This window comes from Elgaria multicarinata, chromosome 9, assembly GCF_023053635.1.
Source record: "Elgaria multicarinata webbii isolate HBS135686 ecotype San Diego chromosome 9, rElgMul1.1.pri, whole genome shotgun sequence".
Taxonomy (NCBI): domain Eukaryota; kingdom Metazoa; phylum Chordata; class Lepidosauria; order Squamata; family Anguidae; genus Elgaria; species Elgaria multicarinata.
The window spans coordinates 83,098,647-83,124,982 of NC_086179.1; the positions used below are offsets into that span (position 1 = coordinate 83,098,647).

General features: G+C 45.2%; 1 protein-coding gene across 6 annotated transcripts in view; it reads left to right on the forward strand.

Moving 5' to 3' along the window:
• CD36 (CD36 molecule (CD36 blood group)) overlaps nt 1-26,336 on the forward strand; it is a 94,060-nt gene that overhangs the window by 43,026 nt on the left and 24,698 nt on the right. For all 6 annotated transcript variants that reach the window (XM_063134214.1, XM_063134215.1, XM_063134219.1 and 3 more), the window contains exons 3-5: nt 11,090-11,250; nt 15,528-15,672; nt 22,136-22,318. In XM_063134214.1, the coding sequence (XP_062990284.1) occupies nt 11,090-11,250; nt 15,528-15,672; nt 22,136-22,318 (489 nt within the window). The remainder of the gene's footprint in view (nt 1-11,089; nt 11,251-15,527; nt 15,673-22,135; nt 22,319-26,336) is intronic.

Consider the following 26,336-nt stretch of genomic DNA (forward strand, 5'->3'; position numbering starts at 1 on the left):
TTTCCCTTCTCAAATGAACTTCCTTCCTGTTCAGTTTGGTCCAGTCCTCTATTTCTGTCCCCACCCTGTCCTTGAGTAACCTCACTGAGCCCTTTGACTCTATGGACCACTTCTATGCTGATGAACCCCAGTGTTACTGATGAATCAAACCTTCTCTCCCAATTTTATTTAGTTCTGCATCTTTAACTGCCTTTCTGCTATTTCTGTGTGGATGCCTCATTGCCTTTTCAACTGTCTCACTAGAGATTGTTAGCTACTTGGGGCAGGGACTCTTTGCTTATGTTGCTCCGTAATGTGCGATTATCGTGCTGTATATAAATTTGAGTACCCTGCTTTCATTCTTACTCTGAGGAACCTCACTGGATTCTTGATTTGGATCCTCACACACCCTGGTAATCTTCTGAACCATTGCATGACTATGTCCAAACAAATTTAATATAGCTGCCGTGTTTCTCAAAACCTCCTGCCTTCTTGGGAAACAATAACGAAGCCTGCTAAGTAACCCACAAAGCTTTATTCAAACAATAAATATCTCTTCCCACCTGAAGAGAGACTAATCTCTAGGAACTTCCCCTTAGGCAAAACTATGCAAACTAAGTGAGATAATTGTCTTTCCAAGAAGAATGGAAAGCCCTTTCCCAAGACATGTTAAGTTCAGAGAGACTAGTTCTGAGGCAACTTCTGATGGGATGCCAGCTTGGCCAACTTTCTCTTGCTTTCCTTTAGCTCCACCCGTTTTAGTTTGCAGCGTACTCTAGGATTGGCTAACATGTCCATGCTCTCTCCCTTGGAAGAATGTTGGCTTCCCACTGAATATGTATTATTTGCCCTTGATGAGATAAGCTCTGGAGAGGGTTCATTCCCAGCTGGTGAAGAGCCCGTGAGAGCTTTCTCCTCCACTGGTATAGGCTGTCCTGTTTCTGGTACCAACTCCTCTACTTCAGAATCTGGTTCTGATTGATCACCTGAAACACCTTCTTCCAACCCAGGGGGAGCAGGGCTAGACATGACACCAGCAACTTAGGAATTCTAAGTAAAAGCTTTGGTTCAAAACAAAGAATCTTTTAACAATGAGCGCAATTAAATTTCCAGTTCAATGTTACCAAGATAGAGGACAATCCAAGGAAGTGAGCCATGCCTGTGTCTCCATTATTTCAAGGGAATGTACTGAAATTAAGCTTTCATAGAATCATAGAATAGTAGAGTTGGAAGGGGCCTACATATAAGGCCATCGAGGCCAACCCCCTGCTCTATGCAGGAATCCGCCTTAAAGCATCCCTGACAGATGGTTGTCCAGCTGCCTCTTGAAGGCCTCTAGTGTGGGAGAGCCCACAACCTCCCTAGGTAACTCGTTCCATTGTCGTACTGCTCTAACAGGAAGTTTTTCGTCATGTCCAGCCAGAATCTGGCTGGACATAATTAATTGTTTTGTGACTGGGTTAATTGACCCAATAAGTATTGGTTTGCAACACCAGAGTAGTGTTTAGAACATTGGACTGATACTTGGGAGATCTGGGTTCTAGTTTGCACTTGGCCATTACATTTTCTGGGTGACTCTCAGCCTAACATACTTCACAGGATTGTTGTGTGGATAAAATGGATAGGAAGAAGAGGAAGCCATTTTAGTCTGCAGCATACTTTAGGGTTCCTTGGAGGGGAAAAGGTGCAATATAAATGTAAAAGAAGTCCAGCTTTTGAGGGCTGAGATAATATTTAAGGAGCTGGAATAAGCTGATTTTAGAAGCAGGGGAGAAAAATCCTGGGTGAAAAGGGGCATAAAGTCCATGTAGCTGGATAAACCAAAGGGTGTCTTTTTGAAACTGTTTTGCAAAAGGAGGCCAATTTTGGATTTCTGCCATGTCTTTTGAACCTCTAATTCTGAAATGGCAGTCCAATGCCCAAGCACCAAGTGTAAGATTCAGTCTCTGAAATCCAAATTGCCCTGGAATGCATGCTGAAAGTATTCCTCCATCTTTCACAATTGTGGCAAAGGCAGTGGAGGGCAGGGACTCACCTGCAGCCCTTCTATCTCTGTTCTGATAAAATCATAGCTTGCCTAAGATGACTTAGCCAAACTTTCCTTAGCCTGGTGCCCTCCAGATGTGTTGGCGGATCCCACAATCCTCAGCCAGCAGTCCCACACGTCTGGAGGGCATCCTGTTGGGAAAGACTGGTCTAGCTTGCTTGTGACTGACCAGGGGTGATTAGTCACTATAGTTACTAGATCAGTACTGTTAGAGTGGGACACTTAAAAATTAAACGAGACTCAATGAGAATTACTACCCAGATCTCCCTCAGGTCATCTTCTCAAACCACAAATCCGAGAAGCGTCGCCTGGCCTAGAAAGACAGCGTCTCTTCAGAGCAGTTTCTTTCCTGCACTGCTATCTACTGCTTAGAAAAGTGGCCTGAGTTTGTCCTTGGCTAGAATAAATAAAATGATTGCGAGCCATTATGAAACTGGGACTTTTGTAATCCCATGAACTCGTTGGTTCAGTTGGAGGGGGTGGGGAAGCCTCTGTAGCTGACACAACCCTGGCATGAGGTGTCAGGGTCAACTCGTGTCAATATGAGCACAACTGGTGACTCTTACAGCTAAAATGGATTCCAGCGGCATAAAACTCCTGATAAAAGAAAAGCTGTTGCATTCCTAGTCCTAGGGAATGCAATTGTGGATGAGTGTCCTCCGGTTAAGTCTCCAGCATTTGCTTCTTTTGGCCTCGGCTTTAACCAGTGTCACTGCCAGGGTTGAGGGGGCTCTTGGCAAGATGTCCTCCTGGGCCCCCTACACCACCTTGGGCCCTCCACTGCACCAATTTTATTTATTATTATTTATTATTTAATTATTTATTACATTTATATCCCACCTTTTTTCCTCCAAGGAACCCAAGGCAGCGTACATAATCCTCCTCCTCTCCATGTTATCCTCACAACAACAACCCTGTGAGGTAGGTTGGGCTGAGAGCCTGTGACTGGCCCAGAGTCACCCAGAGGGTTTCCATGGCCAAGTGGGGACTAGAACCCGGATCTCCTGACTCCCGGGGGGGATCTACACTACTGCTTTAAAGTGCTTTATAACAGTTTTGACAACTGTTGGGGCTCAGGACACACTGCATATACAGGTTTCAAAATGTTTTCAAAGTGCTTTAAAGCGCTTTAATAGCAGTAGTGTAGATCTCCCCACCAGTCTAGCCACTACACTACACTGGCTCTCAATTTTCTGCTTTCTCCCCAAACCCCTGCAGTTGGTTGCATTTTCTCTTCCCCTCGCTCTTTACCAGAGGAAATCAAATGGGTCAGTGATAGGCCCAGACCCATGCCCAATAGTTTGGATCTGGTGATGCCAGTGGCTTTAATACATTAAAGTGTATCAGTGTATTGATGTCAGTGTATTGCTATGGGTGATCACTTTCCCAAGCCATTCTTGCCTGAGTTGAACCGGCAGGTCTGAATATCTCCCACTCCTATCTTTAGGTCAAAACTAGGTAATGGGGGAAATCTCTGCCACTAGTACATCCTTTGGGCAAGTATTCCCTTAAATCTTGAGTTTTGTCCATGGTTGATGCCGCTGCTTCATTTCATCTCCATAGAAACACTATCCCATCAGATCATGCAGTCAATGGGAAGATCCCCCCCACCCCTGCTATACAGAGCAATCTGATTTGGCTACCTGCTGATGCTGAAGGCAAATGAGGATAACTGAACAGATTAAAACTTAAAAGGAAAATAAACAACCATCACTGGTAAAAACATTTGCAGAAAATACTAAATGCTTTAGCTCTGCTTAAGTTAAGAACATGACTACTGCCAACAGTAGAGCAGAACATTTATGGGGCTAAAGGAGCTGGAAAATTGTTGCCATGTTGCTTGATCAATATCTCTCTGGAGGAAAAGCTACCTTTATCATCTTCCAAGTACGGTCTGTTCAATGCCCTATTATTCTCTTCTGCTGCTCCACATCCCAAATCCTTCTATGGTTGCTTGCTTTAACTCCCACACGAAATCCGTGCGTGTGTGTGAGATCCCAGGCCAAAGGAATTGCACTGCAGTTATCCCTCATCACTTGATTAAGTGAGTTCATAGGGAAAGCATCCATTCCCATTCACCTTCTGCAAGATCAGCCCATGCAACCCGTGGCATGCCTTGAGAAGAGCAAACAAGGACTACAACTAAAGGGTTGACCAGTTTCAGTGTTTGATGTTGCATGTTGGTATGAGGTGTGTGTGTGTGTGTGTGTGTGTGTTTTGCTACCGGGCAGTAGAACTGAACTTCTTAAGTGAATGATAATTGTGTGTGGTGTGTTTGTATAAGACATGTAATAGTGACTGGAGTCTGGATTCTGCACAGGTACTGACTGGGGTTGGGTTGCGTTTTATTGATTTGATAGGCCTTTTGTACTTCTTTCACGCATTGTTTCTCTTCCATCTTGACTGCTGCAATACGCTTTTGTGGGGATTTCCTTCTTCTTCGTCTTCTTCTTCTTCTTCTTCTTCTTCTTATTATTATTATTATTATTTATTACATTTTTATACCACCCAATAGCCAAAGCTCTCTGGGTGGTTCACAAAAATGAAAACCATAATAAAACAACCAACACTCTAAAAACACAAATACAGTATAAAAAGCACAACCAGAATAAAACCATGCAGCAGAAATTGATATAAGCTTAAAATACAGAATTAGAACAGTAAAATTTAAATTTAAGTTAAAATTAAGTGTTAAAATACCGAGTGAATAAAAAGGTCTTCAGCTGGAGTACGGTGTAGGCACCAGGCGGACCTCTCTGGGGAGCTCATTCCACAGCCGGGGTGCCACAGCGGAGAAAGCCCTCCTCCTCCTCCTCCTGTTGTTGTTGTTGTTGTTGTTGTTGTTATTATTATTATTATTTCTTACCCGCCTCTCCACTTGGATCGAGGCAGGGAACAACAGCGAATATAAAACACATAAAAACTGATTAAAAACATAGAATACATGATTAAAACATCCTAAAAGCATTCTAAAATTCCACCTTGAAGATGGTTCAGTAGCCTCTGCTTGCACAGTTTGCAGGGTATTAAATAGAGGTATAATAAAACAGAGTTGCTTCTGACTGGTAGTATTGTGTAAATGAAAAGCAGACCCAAAGTGTTTTCCTCGATTGATTTTTTTAAAAATGAACCCGGTCTCTAGCTTTGAGGAGCATTTCAGCTGAACGACAGTGGCAGGGAATGTGCTCCCCATTTCCTTTCTCTTGGAGAATTCCAGTGCCTTTACAACACTCGCACGTGTGAGAGAATGACAACATATAGCGGAACCACAGGAATGTTTGTTTGAAACAGTAGCAGTGATTACTGGTGCTATTTTAGTGATGCATAAGTGACTCTTAAGCAAGTGACTTCCAAGTGGGGGAAAATAACCTTCTCTTGTCTGTTCTTTCCTTCCCATATGGAAATAATTGATCTTGCAAAAGAATGTGAGACTCCTCGTTGCCAGGAATTGCAAGGACTATATTGCCTTTCCCCGTTCCTTTCTTATTCTTACTACAGTTGGACTGTGGCAGATTTATGGTGCTGGCAACAGAGGGGTGGGATGCGTAGGAACCATCCCTGTGTGCCCATGAGAAGACCACCAGAGGTGCTGCAGTTGAGGCACAATTTTGCCACGTGGTATTGCAGGTCTCCTCAGTGACTGCCCCTTCACCTTTCTGCAAATCGTTAAAGAAATCCCTGCACAGAGGGAGTGAGGAAGAGAAAGCTCTTCTTCTCCTTGCACAGGCTTGTTTCCTATGTGTCAGAGAGGATCATCAGACCGGTGGTGGGATCACATTTCCATACTGCCACTTTGCCTCTTGCTTCTGTCCTACAAGAGAGACAAGCAGTTTCCTCTTACTTCACACGGGGAAGAAAGAGGAAGCAAGCAACGACCACATGGCACATTCAACGACCACATGGCCCTGCACATGGCAAGAAATGGTGAAATGTTTTGTTATGCCCCCCCCAAAAAAAACCCTCCAAATTTGATGAGGCTCATTTTGTGACAAAAAAAAAGAGAGCAGAAGGAGTGGGAGATGAGCAGGAGGGATCCTGCATCGTCGAAATGCCCCACGAAGAACCGTGAGTGGCCAGTCGCAAGCATGCGATAAAATGCACATCTGACGAAGCTCAGAATCTTTTCTTTCTTAAGAGACCACTTATTTCACCTCAGCTCACGCCTCCAGCCCAAAGTGGTAAATCAACTATAAACGATGTCTGATCTTCTAAATAAATGGTCTGATGACGTCCTCTTAAATTTCCCGTAAGTGTGGTGAGCGCCACCCATCTCGTTGGCTTGTGATGTGCATTTCAGATACAATCTGGAAGGCAAGTATCGACGTGTCTGCCACAGCTTCCTTTGCTGCGTGGCCACCCTTCTAGCTGTTTGCCAAAGTCAGAGTTTTGAATGTAGAACTCCCTTTGCAGTTGTCCCAGTGACTCTGTTAAATGTGCACAGAACAGGCTGACTTCCCACTCAAGAGTTGCTTCATCCTGTTTATGCACAACAGAAGGAAAGATGTTGGATGAGCAATCGAAGGAAAGAAGCTGGCAGTTGTGTAATGATAGCACCACCAGCCACTTTCTGTCAGTGTTGTTGTGTTTCATAACTCATGTGGGGAAGGCCTTGTCAATAATGAAACAAACTTTCTCCTACTTTTGAAAACAGAGCCATCTCCAAAGCCTCTCATGAAAGTACCCTGATCTTTTCCCTGGAGTGCCTGCTTTTCTCAGGCTGCAGATAACTGACTGAGTCAGCGCTTTTGCTGCAAGAGAGTAAATGGACCAGCGAATCCATTGCCGCCTCCAAAGAATTTACTAGAGAAGTTCAGTAAGATCCTGTTAGAGACAGGGAGAAGTTCATTCAGTTCACACTGTTAATGTTAACATACTTAATTTTTCACTTTTAAAGGACCATGTGAACTAAAACTCAGTTATCTGAAATTCACTCTTCTCTGAAGCTTGTGATGGAGTTCTCCAGTCCAAAAAATGCATACTAAAAAGGTCTATTAGGGGAAATAATATTTAAAATGCATTACATTAGGAAAATTGTTTACTGAGCATATTAGGCAAAATGCACATATTGGGAGAAATGTGCACAAAAATGCTTCTGAATTTCCATTAAAACTTTTTTTAAAAAATCTGATTCCATCAATGAGTGGACAATGGAACAAAAGACTATGAGAATTTAATTCCTCTTTACAAATCATCAAACATTTGTTAATTGATTTATTAGATGTTTAGACGTACCAATAGCTGAAACTCTCTGGAGTTTAAAACCCTAAAATACCAAAAAATAAAATACAGATGATACGATACAATACAAAATCTGAGAGTTGGCAAGGGAGCAAGCTAGATTTTTTAAATTTTTGGTCCTACTGAAATCAATTGGGATTAAGTGAATAATGACTGACTTCCCCATTGCTTTCAGTGTGGCTAACGTGTGACTAACAGCCTGGACCGAGCTAAATGTGTTTGTGTCTGGTGCAATTGGTTGTCCCATATAGGTGAATCTAAGTACATGTGGGAGAGGAGCCAGCAGTGTCTTGGACCCATTCCCAATGTATGATTAAATGCACATCATTTTCTGTAAAATTAAAAATTCATTGCATCACAGGATTGAGTAGTGTCTCTCTGCCTTAACTTGGCATCATATTCTGAAGAACTATGTCCAGTGCAGTCTAAGTCAAATCTGAAATGCTCAGTGTTGGTATTTCTTATTAGAGTATGTGGGATGTTTTTGTTCGCTTCATTAGATGTTTATTTGGATTCTTGAGAAATCTCCTCTTTGTGCCTTTCCCACACATTCATATTGTTGTGGATCCAGACTAGGGATGGGCGAATTCCACTGAGCATGGCTTGTCTTGTGGAGCAGACGCAAGAAATAAGAGACGACACAAATGTTGGAATTAAACTGGGCCACTTTTATTCAAGATCTGCAAAGGGGGTTCCTAAAGGGCATCCAGCCAGGCCTGCTCATAGGCCTCTCTATGTGAAGGGCGAGTGTTCCTGGCCCAGCGGGTGGCGCTCTATTTCGCCGCCCAGCTGTCCATCCCCTACGTGGGGTAGGGAAACCTTCCCTTGTCACCCCCAACCCCTGCCCTCAGGCACAAGGTGGGTGAGCGAGGTCGGCCTCAAAGGTGGTCCTTATCCCCCAGCCTGGCCACGAGGCTCAACACTGGGAGCCCTCGGGAATCACCTATCACTGTAACAGTGCCTTGAACACTCACCATTAAATTCCCTCTGGATGCCCTTCCTACCTGCCATAATTAAGTGACCAGATTAGCTTGCAGCCAAATTGACCAAGTTATGCTCCCAGACTGTCTTACAGTGTGGAGTAGGTGAAACAACTCGCGTCCAACTCAGAACGAGAGCAAAAAATTCCTACTCGGCCCCCTAATAGCAACCAGCAAGCTCACACTGTCTACAGGGAGGGAGGGAGGGAGCCGCAGAAGCAAGAGGGCTTTGAGGGGTGAGGGCATGGCTTTTATCGTGCCGAAACCCCTCCCAGCCCTAGTGGCGTGAAATCCTGCCAATGCAGGATGCCAACGTCTCCCTCTTACTCCGCCCACAAAACCCTCCTCATGCCCAGGCTTTTCCAGGCATGGCAGAATGGGCCATGTGCTCTTTGAGCCGCCCGGTCCTGCTTGTTGAACTGTGAAAACCTCTGGGCTGCTCATCAAACATCCAATAAGGCTGCCCTCTTCACAAGCTGCCACCATTTGTGGTCTCTTCTGGAAAGGGACTGTTGTATAAAGGAGCATTCCCTTAATGTAAGAGTCCAAGCTGCCAATGATGTCCGCTGGCGTCGTCATCACCATGTGCCAAACATTTGTTCTTTCCTTCTTGCAAGGAGAAAAGGACAAGCATTGGGTGCACAGCAGCAACACCTCCTGCCCCCGCTGGCTCTCAAGCCTTCAAAACCCACAAGGCAACGGGGGGGGGGGGAATGCACCATTTCCGGACCTCCATTAGGCGCCACCATGGAGGCTTGGGAAATTACACATTTCCCTCCTTGTTTAAATGCAGCCATAAATGCCCCATTTACACAAGAGTAAAGGAGTGAATGGAGCATTTGCAGCTTTACTCTTGTGAAAATGGGGCCTTTACAGCCATCATTTATACAATGTTGTAATAAACTTTCCAGTTTCTCAATTAATTGGTCCAAGTCTGAATTGATGCCGAGTGGAGATAGTCATTGCAATATTGGTTGGTCCAGATTAAGTAGGATTTATTAAGAACATACGGGGTGGGGGGGGGTGATAACTTGAGATTAGTTGTGGATGTCATGTTCATGCCTGTTCCCTCTGGCATTCACATGTGCTGACATGGGACACTCGCATCAGTGAGACTTTTTTTATTGAGGAAGTCACATGGTAAACAGTGTGCTTACATTCTCCACACAACACCACTTAAAGTGGAATGATGGTTAGAAAGCTTTTGGATCCTTTTCTGATATGATCCTTAAGGCAATCACTCGGGGAGGGCATTTAGGGTATGCTACCATCCGATTTGAGCTTCTCCAGATGCTGTGTACACTGCCACTTCAAGGGACATGGCCAATCGCCTAAAAAAACCACACCCAGCGAGAGGTTGTTCTGAGCCACCAGAACCGGGCAGAGAAGATAAGTCATGCACCAGTCAATCTAAGCCTGCAGCAACTGAGCTGACCTTGGTTACCATGACCCCAGGGAAGGTAACATCTCAGGCCCAGGAACTCCCCTGCACATAACGTTAGCTCCAGGGAAGCTCTCTGGCCACCTGAGTCCAGGCCACACACACAATCCACAGCAAATGCGAGTCCAAGTCTATGAAAAGCCTCACTACTTTTCATGGCACAGTTCTTAGATATTCAAAGTCCAAATAGCAAAGTGTCCATGTGCAGAGTGCTTTCAAAGTCCTAATCGGAGATGGAATCCAAAGCAGGAGGGAGGTCAGGTGTTGCGTCGAGAGATGAACAAATCCTTTTCAGCTTCGCACCAGCATTTAAGGCTTATTCAAAGCCACTTGACAGACAGGTCCTCTGACCTGTACACCATGCCCATGTGCCAACAGGGTGGGACAGTACAACCCACTTTGATGATGCTACAATCTGAGTGACACCTTCCAAGAGTGGCCCCTTCCTTTCCAAACACTTTGAATTTCCTAGTGAACCAGCAGCTTCAAGGCTGCAACAGGGAGGAAGCAAGCTAGATCCCAGGGGAACTTCTTACAGAGATAAGCTTGCAGAGACATCTGACATTCTCAAACTATTTCCTAATAAATCTACCTACTAGGTACAAGGCTGGCCTTGTACCTATACCTGACACTGGATTTGATAACTTTAAATAGAGAAAGAATGGACCAGGTGGTCATTGTCTCTCTGGATGCTGAGAAGGCCTTCAACAAAATACATTGGAAGTTTATGCTTTCTACTACACTGAGTCAGTAGAATTGTTGAAGTGGGTTAGAATTCTATATTTGACTCCAAGAGCAAGAGTTATGACCAATGGTTGGTTGTCGGCTTTTTTCATGCTTGGGCGAGGTCCTGGGCAAGGATGTCCGCTTTCCCCATTGGAACCCCTGGCTTGTGCAATTAGACAGAATAGTAGTATTCACGGGTTTGTACATGCTGACCTAGAATTTAAAATTATTCTTTATGCTTATACAACGGGAATATGTCATTTCTGGAGCCTCCATTGCAGATGGCTGCCAAGCCCTTGCGGGCGCTTAGAGCACAGGTCCACAAACGCGCCATGGCACCTGACTGGGTCCAGGGAAGTGGATATGGGGAAGTCGGGTGGACTCCCGGACTGAGTCAGGCGCTCATGACATCCCTGTTGTGGAATAAAATGGTGTCCAGTTCAAGCTTCACCAATAAATGAAACATTACGACCAATGGTGTTTTTCAGGAAATATTCTTTTGGCTAGGATCACTTTGAGAAAGGGTTTCTAAAACTAGAACACAGACCTTAGGTCTTTGCAATTGGTTTGCTGTTGTTTTAAAAAGTTCAACATTTGTCTAAAACGTATTGAGATGTGCAGGAGTTTATTTTGAAAAGAAACTAGAAAATATCCCCCCATTATTATTATTTTTTGCAGGAAACAGTAATTGAAAATGGTACAATCGCATATGAGAACTGGGTTGTGCCAGGGAGCCCGGTCTATAGGCAGTTTTGGTTCTTTGATGTACAAAATCCAGAGGCAGTAATGGAGAATGCATCACGTCCAATACTCAAGCAGAAAGGCCCTTACACTTACAGGTAAGCAAGATCCTGTGGATTAATCCTGTCCTGTAGATTTGTGAAAGGGCTGGTGGGCAGACTAACATAAAGACTTAATAGTGACCGCTCCCCCGGCCACCATTTTCATTTCAGCTACATTTGAGTTCACCATTCCCCAGCCTGGTACCCTCCAGATGTTTTGGACTTCAACTCCCAGCTTTCCCACCCAGCATAGCCTATAGTCAGGAATGCTGGGAGATGTAGTGCAAAATATCTGGAATGCGCTAGGTTCGGAAGGCTGCTTTTTGTTGCTCTGAACCTTTATATCAGGAATGGGGAACCTCTTTTAGCCCAAGGGCTAAATTCAATTTCACAGAAGTTTGGGGGGCTGCATTGAGTGGGGCATTCCAACATTTTAGAATGTGGTGAGGGAATTGCAGAGCAGCCCCAAACCACCAAGCGATCAGTGATGGCGGGCAGGGGGCAGGGCAAGGGGGAGCAACTGGGGAATCCCTGAGGACCATATGTGTGACCCCAGGAGGACTGGATTTGGCCCATGGGCATGAGGTTCCTCACCTGCTTCTCTTCTGTATCAATTCCCAATCTTAAAGAGGTCTATCTAAACAAAATGCTGATCTACCAATGGTGCCCTTTAGGTCAGTGAGCCACATAGTCCCACAAAGTATTGCCTATTGGAAGTTGGGGCTGAGCCATTCTGAACACGTGTTGCACTTGTTCCCAGTGTGGAAGATGAGTAAAGGGATGCATCATGATGGTTAAAACCAGAGATGCAGAACCACTTTCAGCCCGAGGGCCAAATTCTATTTTGAAGAAGCATTTGGGGGAGGGGCATTCTAGTGGTAGGCGGGGCTGAAGGCGTAAGAGGGTGAGGCCACAGGCAAAAAGGGGGAGGGACCAAAAGATCCCAAATGCCTGCATCTTTCAGCTTAAAGCTTCTGCTGTTAAACTCTAAAATCCTTGCATTCAAATTTTATTTTGGTATTTGGAAAATGGTTTCCAGTAGGAATGGATGGACTCACCCATGTCCAAATCATCAGACGCTTGCCCAGCAAGCTTCTTTGTGGTTCGGCGAGCGCCCAATGAAGTTGCGAGCCCATCTGCCCTCATCCAGAGCCCCTATTGTGCGCAACCATGGAGGCCCCAGAAATTGTGTATTTCCCCCGATGCACAAATGGTGCCCGTAAAGACCTCATTTACGCAAGATTAAAGGTGTGAACACTCCATTCCAACCTTTAATCTTGCGTAAATGGAGCATTTATGGCCACAATGAATGCAATTGGGAAAAGATGTAATTTGCATCACCTTCATTGTCTGCGGCAATGGAGGCTCCAGACAGGAGTGGATGATTAGCAGGTGCTTGTTGGGCCATGCAGGCACACGAAGTGTGGGCCTGTGAATGCACCACATCCAGCAAGCTGGGTCAAGAGGGGAGGACACAGGGGAGTCTGTTGGATCCTGGGACCCAGTTGGGTGCCTGCAACATCCCTACTTTCCAATATAGGGAAAATGTGTGTGGCTAGTTTGCCGAGCCCATGTTAAACACTTTTGCTTCTCCTTGGTTTCATTGGGAGTATTAAACATGTGTTTAGAGTAGGGCTGTGCTCCGCTTCTCCTTGGACCAGAGAAGCAGAAGCAGATCAGGGGGCTTCGCCTCCCCTTAAGGTGGAGGCGAAGAGGATCGGGGGAGCAGTGGAGCGTTGCGGAACAGATTGAGGTGAAGGAGGATGCTTTGCCTCAATCTGGAGCTCCGCAAAAATAGTAAGGGGGGTTTACTTGGCCCTGCCGCTGTCACTGCCGCCCATGCGGCAACAGCGGCAGAGCCAGGTAAGGGGGCAAGGGGGAGGGGGATCTTACCTGCATCCATCAGCAGTTCCACAGCTGCTTCAACTGAGCCCGAGGACTCAAACAGGAAGACAAGGCCGCAACTGCAGCCACGGGTCCGCGGATGGATGCAGGAAGGGGGAGGAGGGAGGTTTTTTTTACCTGGCCCTGATGCCACCGCTGCCCGTATGGCGATGGTGGCAGAGCCAGGTAAGGGGGAGGGGGGTCTTACCTGCATCCGTCGCACGTCGCCAGCTTCACTAGAGCCCGTGGCTCAACCAGGAAGTGTAGGCCGCAAGCGGGGCCTACAGTTCCTGGTTGAGCCGTGGGCTCTAGTGAAGCTGGGATGGGCAGGGACGGACACAGGTAACGGGGAGGAGGGGGGCCTTACCTGGCACCGTCCCCCACCGCTGCAGAGCTCCGATTTGGAGCCAGAACTCCGCAGCGGAGCGGACCCTAGGTGGATCAAGGCGGGGCGGAGTGGGCCCGATCCGCAATTTGTGGATCGGGAGCGGAGAGGATTGGGGGGGTCTTAGTTTAGAGCTCTTCTGTTGAAATCAATAGAAACATGTTTGAAAGTGCCTGTCTTGCACTGGGTTGTGCAAAGTCTATCAAAAAGTTAATCAGCTCTTTTCAGTATCTGCTGTTCGGTGCTACTAACAAAGGTGTTTTCAATGACCCCCGAAAAAAACAAAAGCAAAAAGCAGTCGTTGGGCCACCGTTTGCTGGTGATGTAGTCAATCCTTTTTTGAACACTCCTGCCTGTACGTGTATGATGCACTTTGGAAAAGTGAATAACCCAAAACTACATATAGAAGCACCCTAATTATTTGTGGGGGCAGTGACGTAGTGAAGCTCACAGGAATGTTGGAGGAATCCATCGGGGCGGAGGGAGGATCTCACTGAGCTTTCTTCAGCTTGGACTTTGGTTCATTTTCCAACGAGCTGCCAGTTTCAATCTTCCACCTCATGGATTTTTCTGAGACTTCTAAATTTACGAAATAGAAATTTGCACAAATTGCAGGGCCGTAAGAAGATCAAACCAGTCCATACTCCAGGAAATAAAGCCAGACTGCTCACTTGAGGGAATGGTATTAAAGGCAAAACTGAAGTACTTTGGCCACATAATGAGAAGACAGGATACCCTGGAGAAGAGGCTGATGCTAGGGAAAGTGGAAGGCAAAAGGAAGAGGGGCCGACCAAGGGCAAGATGGATGGATGATATTCTGGAGGTGACAGACTTGACCTTGGGGGAGCTAGGGGTGGCAACAGCCGACAGAAAGCTCTGGCGTGGGCTGGTCCATGAAGTTACGAAGAGTCGGAAACGACTGAACGAATAAACAAAAAAAAATTGTTTCGCCATAAATTTGTGCAAATTGCAGCCCCAATTTGCACAAAGTACATGATTCATGGCTGAAATTTTCATGAGCCATGCAAATTGCACCCTCAATTCATGCACGTTTCTATTCATGTAAACAACAGCAATAACAAATAACAAAAGTTCCCGAATTCTAGGAAAAGCCCCACAGCTTTGCCCGCAAATGTGAGCTGAGTCAAGTGCTCGCTGGGAATCTGTCAAGCCCCCAAAGAGCCGAATTCCACAGCCATAGACATCCCTAATAGGGGCAGAGTATCAGGACTTTTGATAAGTGGGGTGACAATGTTATTTCCCCCCCCCCCACACACAGACTTCCTTGTTTCTTTTAGGCTTAGCTGCAATTCTCACAGTATCTGAAGGAGGAGGGGAATGGATTTTTCAAGCAACAGTATACTGTTGTGAGCGATTTCAGTTGTATGGGCAATGGAACACCATTAGCTTTACGAAAGCCCTACTCCTGGTGAAGATGACACTGTTTGGTTGATATGGATCTACACAGCTGCTTGTATTTTTGGATTGTACTCGGGAATGGCCCTGCCATGTCCCCACCCTTGGAGGAATCCTCTGAAAAGGATCCCTCCAAGAGGGAATGACAGGCTATGGGAACTTCATGATGAACACTTGCACTTTAAAATGTCTCATTCCATCACCGGGGCGGGAAAAGCTCTAGCTTTCCAGAGTAATTTTATCGAGTTTTAAGCTACTTTTTAAATTTGAGCATTTTTGAACGGAACATTTTATTTTCTCTTATTCCTGTCTTAGTGGTCATACTGGCGGTGATTCCACTGTCAGACTCAGTGAGTAATTTTCTTAAGATATAAGGTGTATTTTAAACATGAATGTTTTAAGGTGTATTCCTAAATGTGAGTGCTTTTATATGGAATGTGTAATTTCTCCCACCTTGTTTATATCTGCTTCTGTCCCGATGGATGTGTTTATGTTTTGTTGTTTTGCAATGGCCTATGGCTAAAAGGCAATAAACTTATGGTTTTACAAGGGATATCAATTCAGCAGGCTGTGGTGGTGCTCCAGTCCTAATGATCATACTTTCTCTTCACCTTTTAACATTGACTTGGGATGTCTTCCTTTTTCAAAGGGTGCGCTATTTACCCAAAGAAAGCATTACCGAACATCCTGACTCCACGGTGTCTTACTTCCAGCCAAATATCGCTCGCTTTGAGCCAGATATGTCAATTGGACCAGAAAATGACACCTTCACGATAGTCAACCTTGCTGTTGTGGTAAGTAAACTCAGTGATTAAAAACAAAAAGGCGCTCTGAAGATTGCAAAGATATAACATTCTCAGGGTCATGGAATCATGCTGTCTCTCACACGCTCGTCTTCCAAAACACACAGGATGAGTAAAGAGGATGTCAAGCCGAGGTTCCAGCTGGAAAGAACTCAACAGTTAATCAGTTTGGCCGTAGGACACTTGTCATTTCTTTTTCCTGTGCTCCATGAAAAACACTGTTGTGCTTGCATTGAACTGGCCACACAATTGCTGTTTCAGTCTCTCTTGCCTTAGTCTGTAGGGACGAAGAAGCTTTCTGAAATCCCTTGTCCATCCTATACTTGGCTTCCCTGACAAGGCTACTAACAATGGTGCCAATTAGTGCCACTGTGGTAGCATCTCCAGAGCCCTCCAGTCCTCCTGAGATGGTGGGGTCTTAAGAAAAGCACATTGTCCAACCCTCTTGGGACCCAGTCTGCAGAATAATACAGGACTTGTTTGCATCAACATGGATGATGATGAGTCTTTTCTCTTTGTCCGGGAAGAATGCTTCACTCCATCCAGAGGTGTGAAATGTTTGGGGTTTTGTTCCTTAAACATGCTTTTGTTCTGACCATGCCATGTTTATACTAATACTTTGGGATGCTAAAAATAAAATGAAAAATAGGGTCAGGTTCTGTGTTTTCATAGAATCATAGAATAGTAGAGTTGGAAGGGTCCCATAAGGTCATCGAGTCCAACCCCCTGCTGAACGCAGGCATCCACCTTAAAGCATTCCTGACAGATGGTTGTCCAGCTGCCTCTTGAAGGCCTCTAGTGTGGAAGAGGCCACGACCTCCCTAGGTAGTTGGTTCCATTGTTGTACTGCTCTAACAGTCAGGAATTTTTTCCTGATGTCCAGCCAGAATCTGGCTTCCTGTAACGTGAGCCCATTAGTCCATGTCCTGCACTCTGGAATTTGTGATTAGCAACTTGATGATGGACTGAATCTAGTGAGAACTGTTTTTCATGTGCTAATGAATTACAACAACCTCACTACTGGTAAGTGCATTAATTGAAGGAACACAAAAGCTTTTGGACGTTCAGAAATGCGTTATCTCCAAAATCCCGATCATCCTTTTAATAGGCTGCCCCGCCTTTTTCAGCTGAGAGTAGTATAGAGTCACTTGTGGTGGAGGGCAGATTTCAACCATTGGCTGTGTTTACTCTCATGGCCACTGTTCTGCAGCTGGCTTGGGGGTAATGGGAGTTGTGGTCCTACACATCTGGAGGGCACCCAGTTGGGGATGTTTTATTGCCGGGAACTGGAGAGTAGAGATCAGCGGGGCAGGCATATGTCACAAGAAGCACTTTGGATGCTCTCCTTTTGGTGTGCTGGAGCCTGGGCAGGCACTCCTGTGGCCCTGGAAGGGCTATTGATCAGTGGCAGAGCCTCTGCTTTGCATGCAGAAGGTCCCAGGTTCAATCCCTGGCATCTCCAGGTAGGGCTGGAAGAATTCCTGGCTGAAACCCTGAAGAGCTGCTACCAGTCAGTGTCGACATTACTGGGCTAGATGGACCAAAGGTCTGACCCAGTATAAGGCAGCTTCTTATGTTCCTATGGATAAGCTTGAGGGCATCCTCCCTCCTGTGCTTACTTTACTGGCCGTCTCTCCTTGCCCGTGTGGCTGAAAACTGAAAGTAGGGCTAGACAGGGTAGGTGCAGCACGGGCTCCCACTTTGCCGCTCTCCAAGACATCTGAGTGGGTGCCTCCTTTCTTTCCCCAAAATACTATTGACCGGACAACATGTTGAATTGATTCATGGTTTACTGTTTTCCCTTCCCCTAACACTGAAGCTGACACATTTCCTCAGGAACTTTAAATGTCATTCTCTGTGTGTTTTTAGAGGTGGAAATGAATAGGTGTGTGTGTGTGTGTGTGTGTGTGTGTGTGTGTGTGTGTCTGTGCCTCACTGTGCGTATTTCCTGTGGACAGACTTCTGCTATGAGTGGGCTATATTTATTGGTTTAACCTGCCTTCCCCAATGTGGTGCCCTTCAGCTGTTTTGGATTATAACTCCCATCAGTCCTAGCTGTGATGGTGAATGGTCAGGGATAATGGGAGTTGTAGTCTAAAACAGCTGAAGGGCATTGCATTGGGGATGTCACTGCCTGAATCCTGGAAATTGTAGTTTCATGAAGTCCCAAGAAATCTCTTTTGAGAGAGATCTGCTGTACAGCTTTCACCTTCGTTGTTTCATTGGGAAAAGGAATGACCCTGGCAGGATCTACACTACTGCTTATAACGGTCTATAATGGTTATGACAACTGTTCAGGCCCAGGACACATTACAAATACAGTTTTCATACCGTTTTAAAAGTGTTATTTGCTGCTTGGTGTAGATCAGCCCCCTGTAAGCCTTCCATTTACAATATTCTCCCTTGAAAGTGAAGTACATTCTCCAGTGGAAGCTGGAGGCTGCGATGTCTGTGGGGCGATGAATCTTCTCTGGAAGAACTTAGAGTTGATTGAAACCTGGAGCGGATTCAGCACCCCACTGACGTCAGAGCCACCAGCTCCCACTGACACCTTCCATAATCCAGCCCCAAAACTGTATTGCAAAGAGAGTGGTGAAAGTACAGTAGTTTTACTCAAGTTGCACTATTTACAGCTGCAATTTTGCACACATCTTGATTTCTGTAAGGGTTCCCAGCTGGGTTTTTGTACAAGTTGAGGTTTGTGGACAAAATAATAATAATAATTATAATAATAATAATAATAATCAGAGTGAGAATGGAACATTGGAGAATTTATCAATTCCTAGAGATGAAGCTTGCCAACTTTTAGTCAAATAGGTGCTAGGCAACTTTGCATTTTGATTTTTTTTAAAAAAACACCCAACCTGAACAACTGATACTTTTTAATTTCTAGGTAGAACTGGATGAAATTTTCAGGGACAGTTGCCCCTTCTGAGGGGATAAACCCTGCCAAGTTCCAGATGAATAGGTGTTGTGGGTTGTGCAGGAAAAGCCTTTACAGTGGGGGGGGGCATAAAAATGATGTTTTTATTGTGCTACATCATCATTATTTTTTATTTATTGCATTTCTATAGCCGAAGCTCTCTGGGTGGTTTACATAAGATTGCATAGCAGGCAAATGTTATGAAAAAGACAGACATCATAGAGTAGCTATGAAACCTGCAAAAAGCAAAGCCAAAAACTCCAGAAGGAGAACTGATGTTGTGCAAGGGCAGCTTTTCCTATTTTCCAAGGGTTTCCCAATTACTGATATGCTGCCAATAGTCAGGATTACTCTCCTGATGCATCGTAAGTATCTCCAAATCCTTTGGGAGTTTTGCCAAGGACCCCTCCCTTCAACCCAACCCAGCCCTAGAAAATGACTTAAAAATGCAAGGGGGAGGGGTTGCCCAAAGCCCAGAAATGCACCTTGTGAAATTCATAAGAATGCAAGTGGTAGCTTTGTGACCATGCAGTGCTTCATATGGGTAAGAGTTCTTAAGTAAAAATGTCCCAGCAAAAAATGTTTGAACCATCACACACAGAATTGTGCTCTGCTTCGCTTCGGAGCGTAGAAGCAATAGCGAGGCAGCCTGATTCGCCTCCAACAAAGGCGGAGATGAAGCGTTTCGGGGGGGGCTGCGGATCGAGGCAAAGAGGATTGAGACCAAGCAAATCCTTCGCCTTGATCCAGAGCTCTGAAAAAAAGGTGAGTGGGGGCTTACCTGGTGCTGCCGCCATCCGTGTGGCGACAGCAGGAGAGCCAGGTAAGGGGGCAGTGGGAAGGAAAGCTTACCTGCCTCTGTCACAGTCCGGCAGCAGCTTCAACTGAGGCTGAGGCTCAAACCAGAAGACCAGGCTGCAACCGAGGCCTGCCCTTCCGCTTTGAGCCTTGGCCTCAGGTGAAGCCGCTGCCGGAACGCGACGGATGCAGGAAAGGGGGGAGGAGGGAGGGGGCCTTACTGGCACCAGCGCCACCACCGTAGTCCATGTGGCGCTGGCGGTGGAGCCAGGGAAGGGGGCAGGGGGGAAGGGTCTTACCTGAGTTCGTCGTGTTCTGGCAGTGGCTTCACCTGAGCCCGAGGACACAAACCAGAAGACCAGGCCACAACCGCGGACTGCCCTTCCGCTTTGAGCCTTGGCCTCAGGTGAAGCCGCTGCCGGAACATGATGGATGCAGGTAAGGGGGAGGAGGGAGGGGGAGGGTGGGCCTTACCTGGCACCACCTCCACCACTGCAGTCCGTGCGGCGACGGCAGTAGAGCCAGGTAAGGGGGCAGGGGGGAAAGGTCTTACCTGAGTCTGTCACGTTCCGGCAGCAGCTTCACCTGAGCCCACGGACTCAAACCAGAAGACCAGGCTACGGCTGCGGCCTGGTCTTCCTGTTTGAGACCTCAGGCTCAGTTGAAGCAGCCGCCGGACTGTGATGGACGCAGGAAAAGGGGGAGGGGGGCCTTACCTGCCGCCACCGTCACCACTGCGGAGCTCAGATTCGGAGCTGGAGCTCCGCAGTGGAGCGCAGTAGACCATAGGTGGATCAATGTGGGGTGGGGTGGGCCCGATCCGGAATTTGCGGATTGGGTGCGGAGCAGTTCAGGGGGTCCGTGCACAGCCCTATTCCAGATCAAATCATTACCTACTTGAGCAGAGTGTTGGGTTCCAGAAAGGGAATTTATTTTGGGAGAAGGAGAGGGGAAAGGAAGGCATCCATCACATAGACTTCCAAATAAAATAATTTTGGGGTTCAAGAGCATGTACAAAGTTCCTTACAGAGAGGATAGTCTAAGAGAGAGCATCTTGGCCTCCAGCTAGATTTTCTATGGAAGATTCTCCAGGAGTGAGCAACTCTTACTTTTATGGGAGACTAAGTTCAGCAAAACCTAGGTCCTTAGAGGCAACTGATAATTGTTTTGTCCAGTGAAGCATTTCCATTTCTGATGTCGATGGCTTAGCTAACAAACCAGAAAATTGTTTGGTGCCTGGGCCCATCTTCCTAACAACTGAACGCTTGAATTACAAAAGAGCTGGCCGGTTTGAAGCACTTAGGCTGTCCTAAAATAGAGCTTACATTAATTTTGGAACCACATTACAGAAGAAGGTGAGATAAGCCTATTCAGGTGTTCCAGAACTTCCGGCATAGCACTGACTTACCAGATGCTCTGTTGAGCTACTTCAGAATACAGGGGTTTGTCACACACCTTCAAAGTTGTTGTGGGGGAGTGCTTTGTTTCCTTTTCCTTTCTCTGTGTTGTGCATTGTGTTATGAAGATGGCACACATCAGATGCAAAATTTCAGAAGGATAGCTGCAATGGCCAGGGAGAAATGCAGGAAAAAGAGTTTAAGGCGTCTTTGTTTGGTGCTCCATTGCTACCAAAGTCACAGACAGTGCAATAGGGTGGAGATGGATAATCGATGCAGAGGATACAGTGGTAGAAGTAGAAGGACTTAAATATCAAGCATTTTTCAAACAGCCACCCAATGCTACATAGGAAACTGCCTTTCCTATGTCAGACCATTCGTCCATCTAGTATTGTCAACAACACTGGCAGCAGCTCTCCAGGGTTTACAAGCAGGATTCCTTCCTAGCCCTACCTGGAGATGCCAGTGATCGAACCAGGGATCTTCTGCATGCAAAGCAGATGCTCTACCACTGAGCTACAGGACCTGTCCAAAACTCGTCTTAATATTTCAGCTCCTGGTAAAGAGAACTATCAAAAATCACTGAATATCAGAACAGGTCTGTGATATATTACTTCAGCATCCCTGCCCCAAAGCACTGGGATTGGAGAGCCCTGGTAAAACCATCCACTGTGATTAGAAGCCGGAGCTGTCAGTCACAAAACTACATCTTTCCCTCTCTCCCCCCCCCCCCCCGTGTTTTCTTCATCTGAAGAGTTTGGAGGAAAATGTATCAAATTTTGCATTCGTGTCTGATTCTTTGTGTTGTTCCATAGATTTGGGTTCAGATTCGGTTCACTTCGGTTTGGACATCTCCCGAATCGGCCTGATTCAATTTGGGATTCAGTTTTGACATCTCCGAATCAGCCTGATTCAATTTGGGATTCTGGCAAATCCAAAGCGCACCCCTCGTTTCACGCTCAAAACCAGCATTCAGCTCTTGCTGAGCTGCGCAATGTCAGATTGCAGGTTACAGGCAGGGAAAGTGCCTACCTTTTTATTGAACCAACTTCTTTGTACATAGGGATCTAGGATGTTGGGACATAGCACCCAAGTTTGTCAGCCACATTTTATTTCTAAGTACTCCCAGATGTTGTAAATATTTCCTCCTAAAACTGCACTCTGTGACTACTCTTATATGTGTGTTTAACTGTATTGATTTCAATCATCCGCATAAGTCACTGATGCTCAAAAAGGTTTTATTATGCTTTGATGAGGTCATAAATAGAATTAATTGTAGTCTGCTTAAAAGAAGTAAAGCTGAGTCATGGGAGATGCACATTTTTGTTTGTTCCAGGCTGCCCCTGCTTTGTTTCAAACGGGATTTATACAGGCCTTGATGGACGTCTGGATCAAGTCATCCAAATCAAAATTCCTTCAAACCAGAAATGTGAAAGAAATTCTCTGGGGCTATGAAGATCCTTTCTTGAAGAAAATCCCACTGGCAAATGTTGAAAGGACAGTTGGAGTATTCCTTCCGGTATGTATGCATCCAATGGAGAAGTTGAATCACTTGTGACAGTTTAGTACCTCTATGGCCACAAACTACAGTGGCCATAGAGGTACTAATAACTCAAAGGTCCTGCGATATCTTAAAATCGTGTGCGGCCTAGTTATTTTTATCTGCGCCGCCAGCCATGGAAGCCAGCAGAAGTGGCAGGTAAGGCCTGCATGGTACCACTCAGAATTGGCCTGAGACGACCCAAAGCTTTGGAGCTAATCAGCTTCAGCTTCGTGGTGCCTCAGGCTGAGCCGGAACTGCTTCGGAACCGAGCCAAAGCAGGCCGAATCAGCCCGCCTCAGCTCGGATTCGGTGCCAGTGCACAGCTCTAGTCAAAATATATAATTAAAAGTAATGGACATAAACCAAATCCTATTTCAAAAGATGGCTATTCCATCAGAGGCTAGATGTAAGAGGTGACATCAAATGAGTTACATTGGATTTCATAGCAGAGACTCCTTATTGTCTAAATCTAGACAAGAGATCTAGAACGTTTTAAAGGTGGGGGCAGAATTCCCGCCCCAGGGCCCACATTGGGTGTGTGGCCCCTCTGTTTTCTCGCTGTGCTGGGGGAATTGCAGAGAAAGGGGTTGTGCTGATGAGTCCCTGGCTTCCTGTGGTGCCCCCATGGATGTTGTGCACTGTATGAAGTGTTTTGAGCACATACAGGGAAGCACACCTGCTCTTCCTGCCATGGGTCTACTCCCTGGCTTTACATGACGTCCACTGCTATGAATGGGAGGGCTAGCCCTCTAATCCTAACACTGTGACATTCCGCCTTCTCTCTCTTGGCAATCAGGCTTTGAAAAAGCCTCCAGTGGTGTCAAGGAAGAGTCTTGAGTGTGTGTGTGTGTGTGTGTTTGGAAGGGGGACAGGATTTTGTGACTGTTACAGTGTGTGAATGGCAATTATGTTTTCAGGGTTAAGGAGTTCAAAGAATATATTACTTTAATTGTCAGAGTACTTCTTCTGCCATATTCCAAGTTGGCACTGTAATGTCTCTTTTTCTCAACAAATCAAAATACAAATGCCATTTTGCCTTTAAACTATAGGCCACGTGTCAGCAGTGGGATGGTCCCACCCACCTTGGAACTTGGCCCCACCCACTGTTGGCATGCAGACACAAACTTGCTTCCCTGGCGCCAGTTTGGCCCTTGGGCCAAGAGAGGTTCCATGCCCCGAATGTAGGAAGAGCAGTTGACACTGTTCCCCCTCTCCCTCCTGCCTCTCCCTCCCCACAATATACCCCCGTAAAAACTTTGAGGTCCAGAGATTTTCTCTGCTGATATATGATCCTGAGGTATTGGATTAACATAATTTCCTGGCTAGACATTCTGATACTTTTTTAGGGGCTCTTTTCAAAATAGTGAACAATTTTCTTTAGGTCACTAGTTTTCGTCAACCACAGAAGTAACTGTCTTGTGTTTGGTATCAAATTATAGGTTTTAAGGGTCACGGGGTTCAAAGAATATGTTATTTTAATTGTCAGAGAACTCCTTCTGCCATATTCCAAGATGGTGCTGAAATGTCTCATTTTCTCAACAAATCAAAATCCGAATGTGATTTTGGCTTTGAACTATAGGTTTTGGGGCTTGAGCAGGGCAACAGTGACATTAATTTTGATGGAAAGACAGTCCTTCCACCATTTTTTAAAATGACACCGAAGCGACTATTGATATATGCAATCAGCCATTTTCCTGTCTTGTCCAGAAGAATTCACTGATCTGTATCCCATGATGGGCATGTTCCATATGACAAAAGTAGCATTAAAGTGTGCAGGAAAATACATCAGTGGAAGTGGCATGGATGATGCCCTTATTGAGGCAGAATTTTTTGGTTGTAAAACTATCCAGTCAGTCCTGAATGGAAGACATTATACTTGGTCTTTCGCAGGTATGATAATAATATCAGAGGCAATACAATCACTACAGTGGAATCCTTTAAGTGCAGAGAGGACAAATCAGTATTTTTGGAAGTCATTCAGGAGGTAACGGACCAAAATAAAGCTCACAAAATGTTTGATGCACTAAGTGGTAAGGTCATATATCGAAGCTTTTGTTAAAGAATGTGGAGAAAATTCTGAACTGTGTAGGTACTGGGAAATCTTCCTCAAAATAGTTTCACTAGTGGAAAAACTTGATTGTTGCTGATATTGATGGTAACTGGAATCTTCATGTTGACACTGTTGAGTCTTTTACTTCACATTTTTCATGAATTTGACTGCATCAATTACCTATGTTATGGCAGCTGGTACCTGGAGAGAGTAAAGAAACTGGAGCATGAGAACCCCTTCCTTTACCCAAAATTCATTGAAGGACATTTTTTGTGAAGGGTAAAGAGGGGAGGTTCAGTGCTGTAGCACCGGATATGAAGTTGGAGCAAACCATTCAAAGATCCCAGAAAAGTTCAAAAGGTATTGTCGGGCCTTGATGTCTTAAGACATGGTTCAGACCTGTATCAGCACCTCCAGCAGGAAAGATTTATATCAAAAAATAAACAGCTGTCAGACATAATGTTAAAAGTAAAGCTATCATCTTTTGCTACAAAAAGCATCACAGAGCCTACCACACCCAAAGTGATAACTAAGAAAGTAATTGCTCAAGCACACAGAGATATGGAAATTGCTAAAGGAAGGGGAGAATTAATAGAGAAAATTATGCAGCATGATGTACTGCCAAGAAACATGCTGTTTGATGTTGATGCACCTACAAAAACAGCAGAAAACATTCTCATAGCACGGCTTGAGAAGCATCTCTCCCCTGAAGATTTTGAATTCAATGCATATTCACCATTGAAAACCACTGTTGTAGTTGACTTTATGTCCCAAGTACGAATGGTTAAGATGTCAGCAATGATGAACTTTGGAGAAGTTGTTAACAACATAGTGAAGGGATCAACATCTGTATGTTGTCTTCAAGAACTTCATTTTGTTTTCGACAGCTATTTGCAGCTGTCAGTAAAGGAATGCGAGAGGATAAGAAGAGAATCTACCACTGGTACAGTAGATCTGGGTGTAATTGAAAGCAATATACCAATACCTGTTCAGCTTGAAACATTCTGGTCATCTACCTCAAACAAGACAAATTTGCAGAAGTTAGCATGAACAAAATTGCAAGAGGAAGCAGGAAAAGCTATACTTCCACTGATATCTAGTGGTTCAGTTGTTGTTGATGAGCTGGAACCTGCTGTTATGTTCACAAGAGAAGGGACTCATGTTCTTGAACAACTAATGAATAGATTGGAAGAGGCTGACCTTAGAATTGTTCCACATGTAGACTGGGCAGTTCGCTACACTGCAGAGAGAGTTGTTGGGCTTTCAAATGATACTGATGTCATCATCTTGCTTCTTTGATTTATGTCCAATTGGGTTTCCAAAGGTATGTATGAGTTATGGATATGTTTTGGAACAGGAAAATGTTCACTTCATTCCAGTTCATGAACTCTTCAAAAAGATAGGTCCACAGATGTCAAGAGTAGTCATAAAGGCTCATATTCTAACAGGAGATGATGAAATGAGCAAAATCAGGACAAAAGTTGGAGCTCAAAGTGCTGAACCAACAAAACATCTTACTGAATTTGGGGAAACACCTGATGACTGTCATTTTGAGGAAGTGGAGAAGTACCTTGTCCACATCTGGAAATCTCACTCAAAATATGACACTTTTGACGGTCTGTGTTTCAGTGAATATAAAAGATCAGGACCAATCAGTGAGTTTCCTTCCACATCATGCTCCATAAGAGAGCATATCACAAGAGCATTTTATCTGGTAAGAAGATGTATGTGCCTCTTAGAGAGTGTTCATCCAGAAATAGACCCATGTGATTACAGTTGGGAAAACGATAATGATGTCTTACGACCAAAATGTTCTTGAATTTCCTGCCAAGTGATCTTTTATGTGTATGTAACTGTAAGGTTTGTGGTACAATGAGATGCCCTTGTCGAAACACAGTGGTCAAATGCACACATTTCTGTAAATGTTTGGGGGGGGGGATTGCA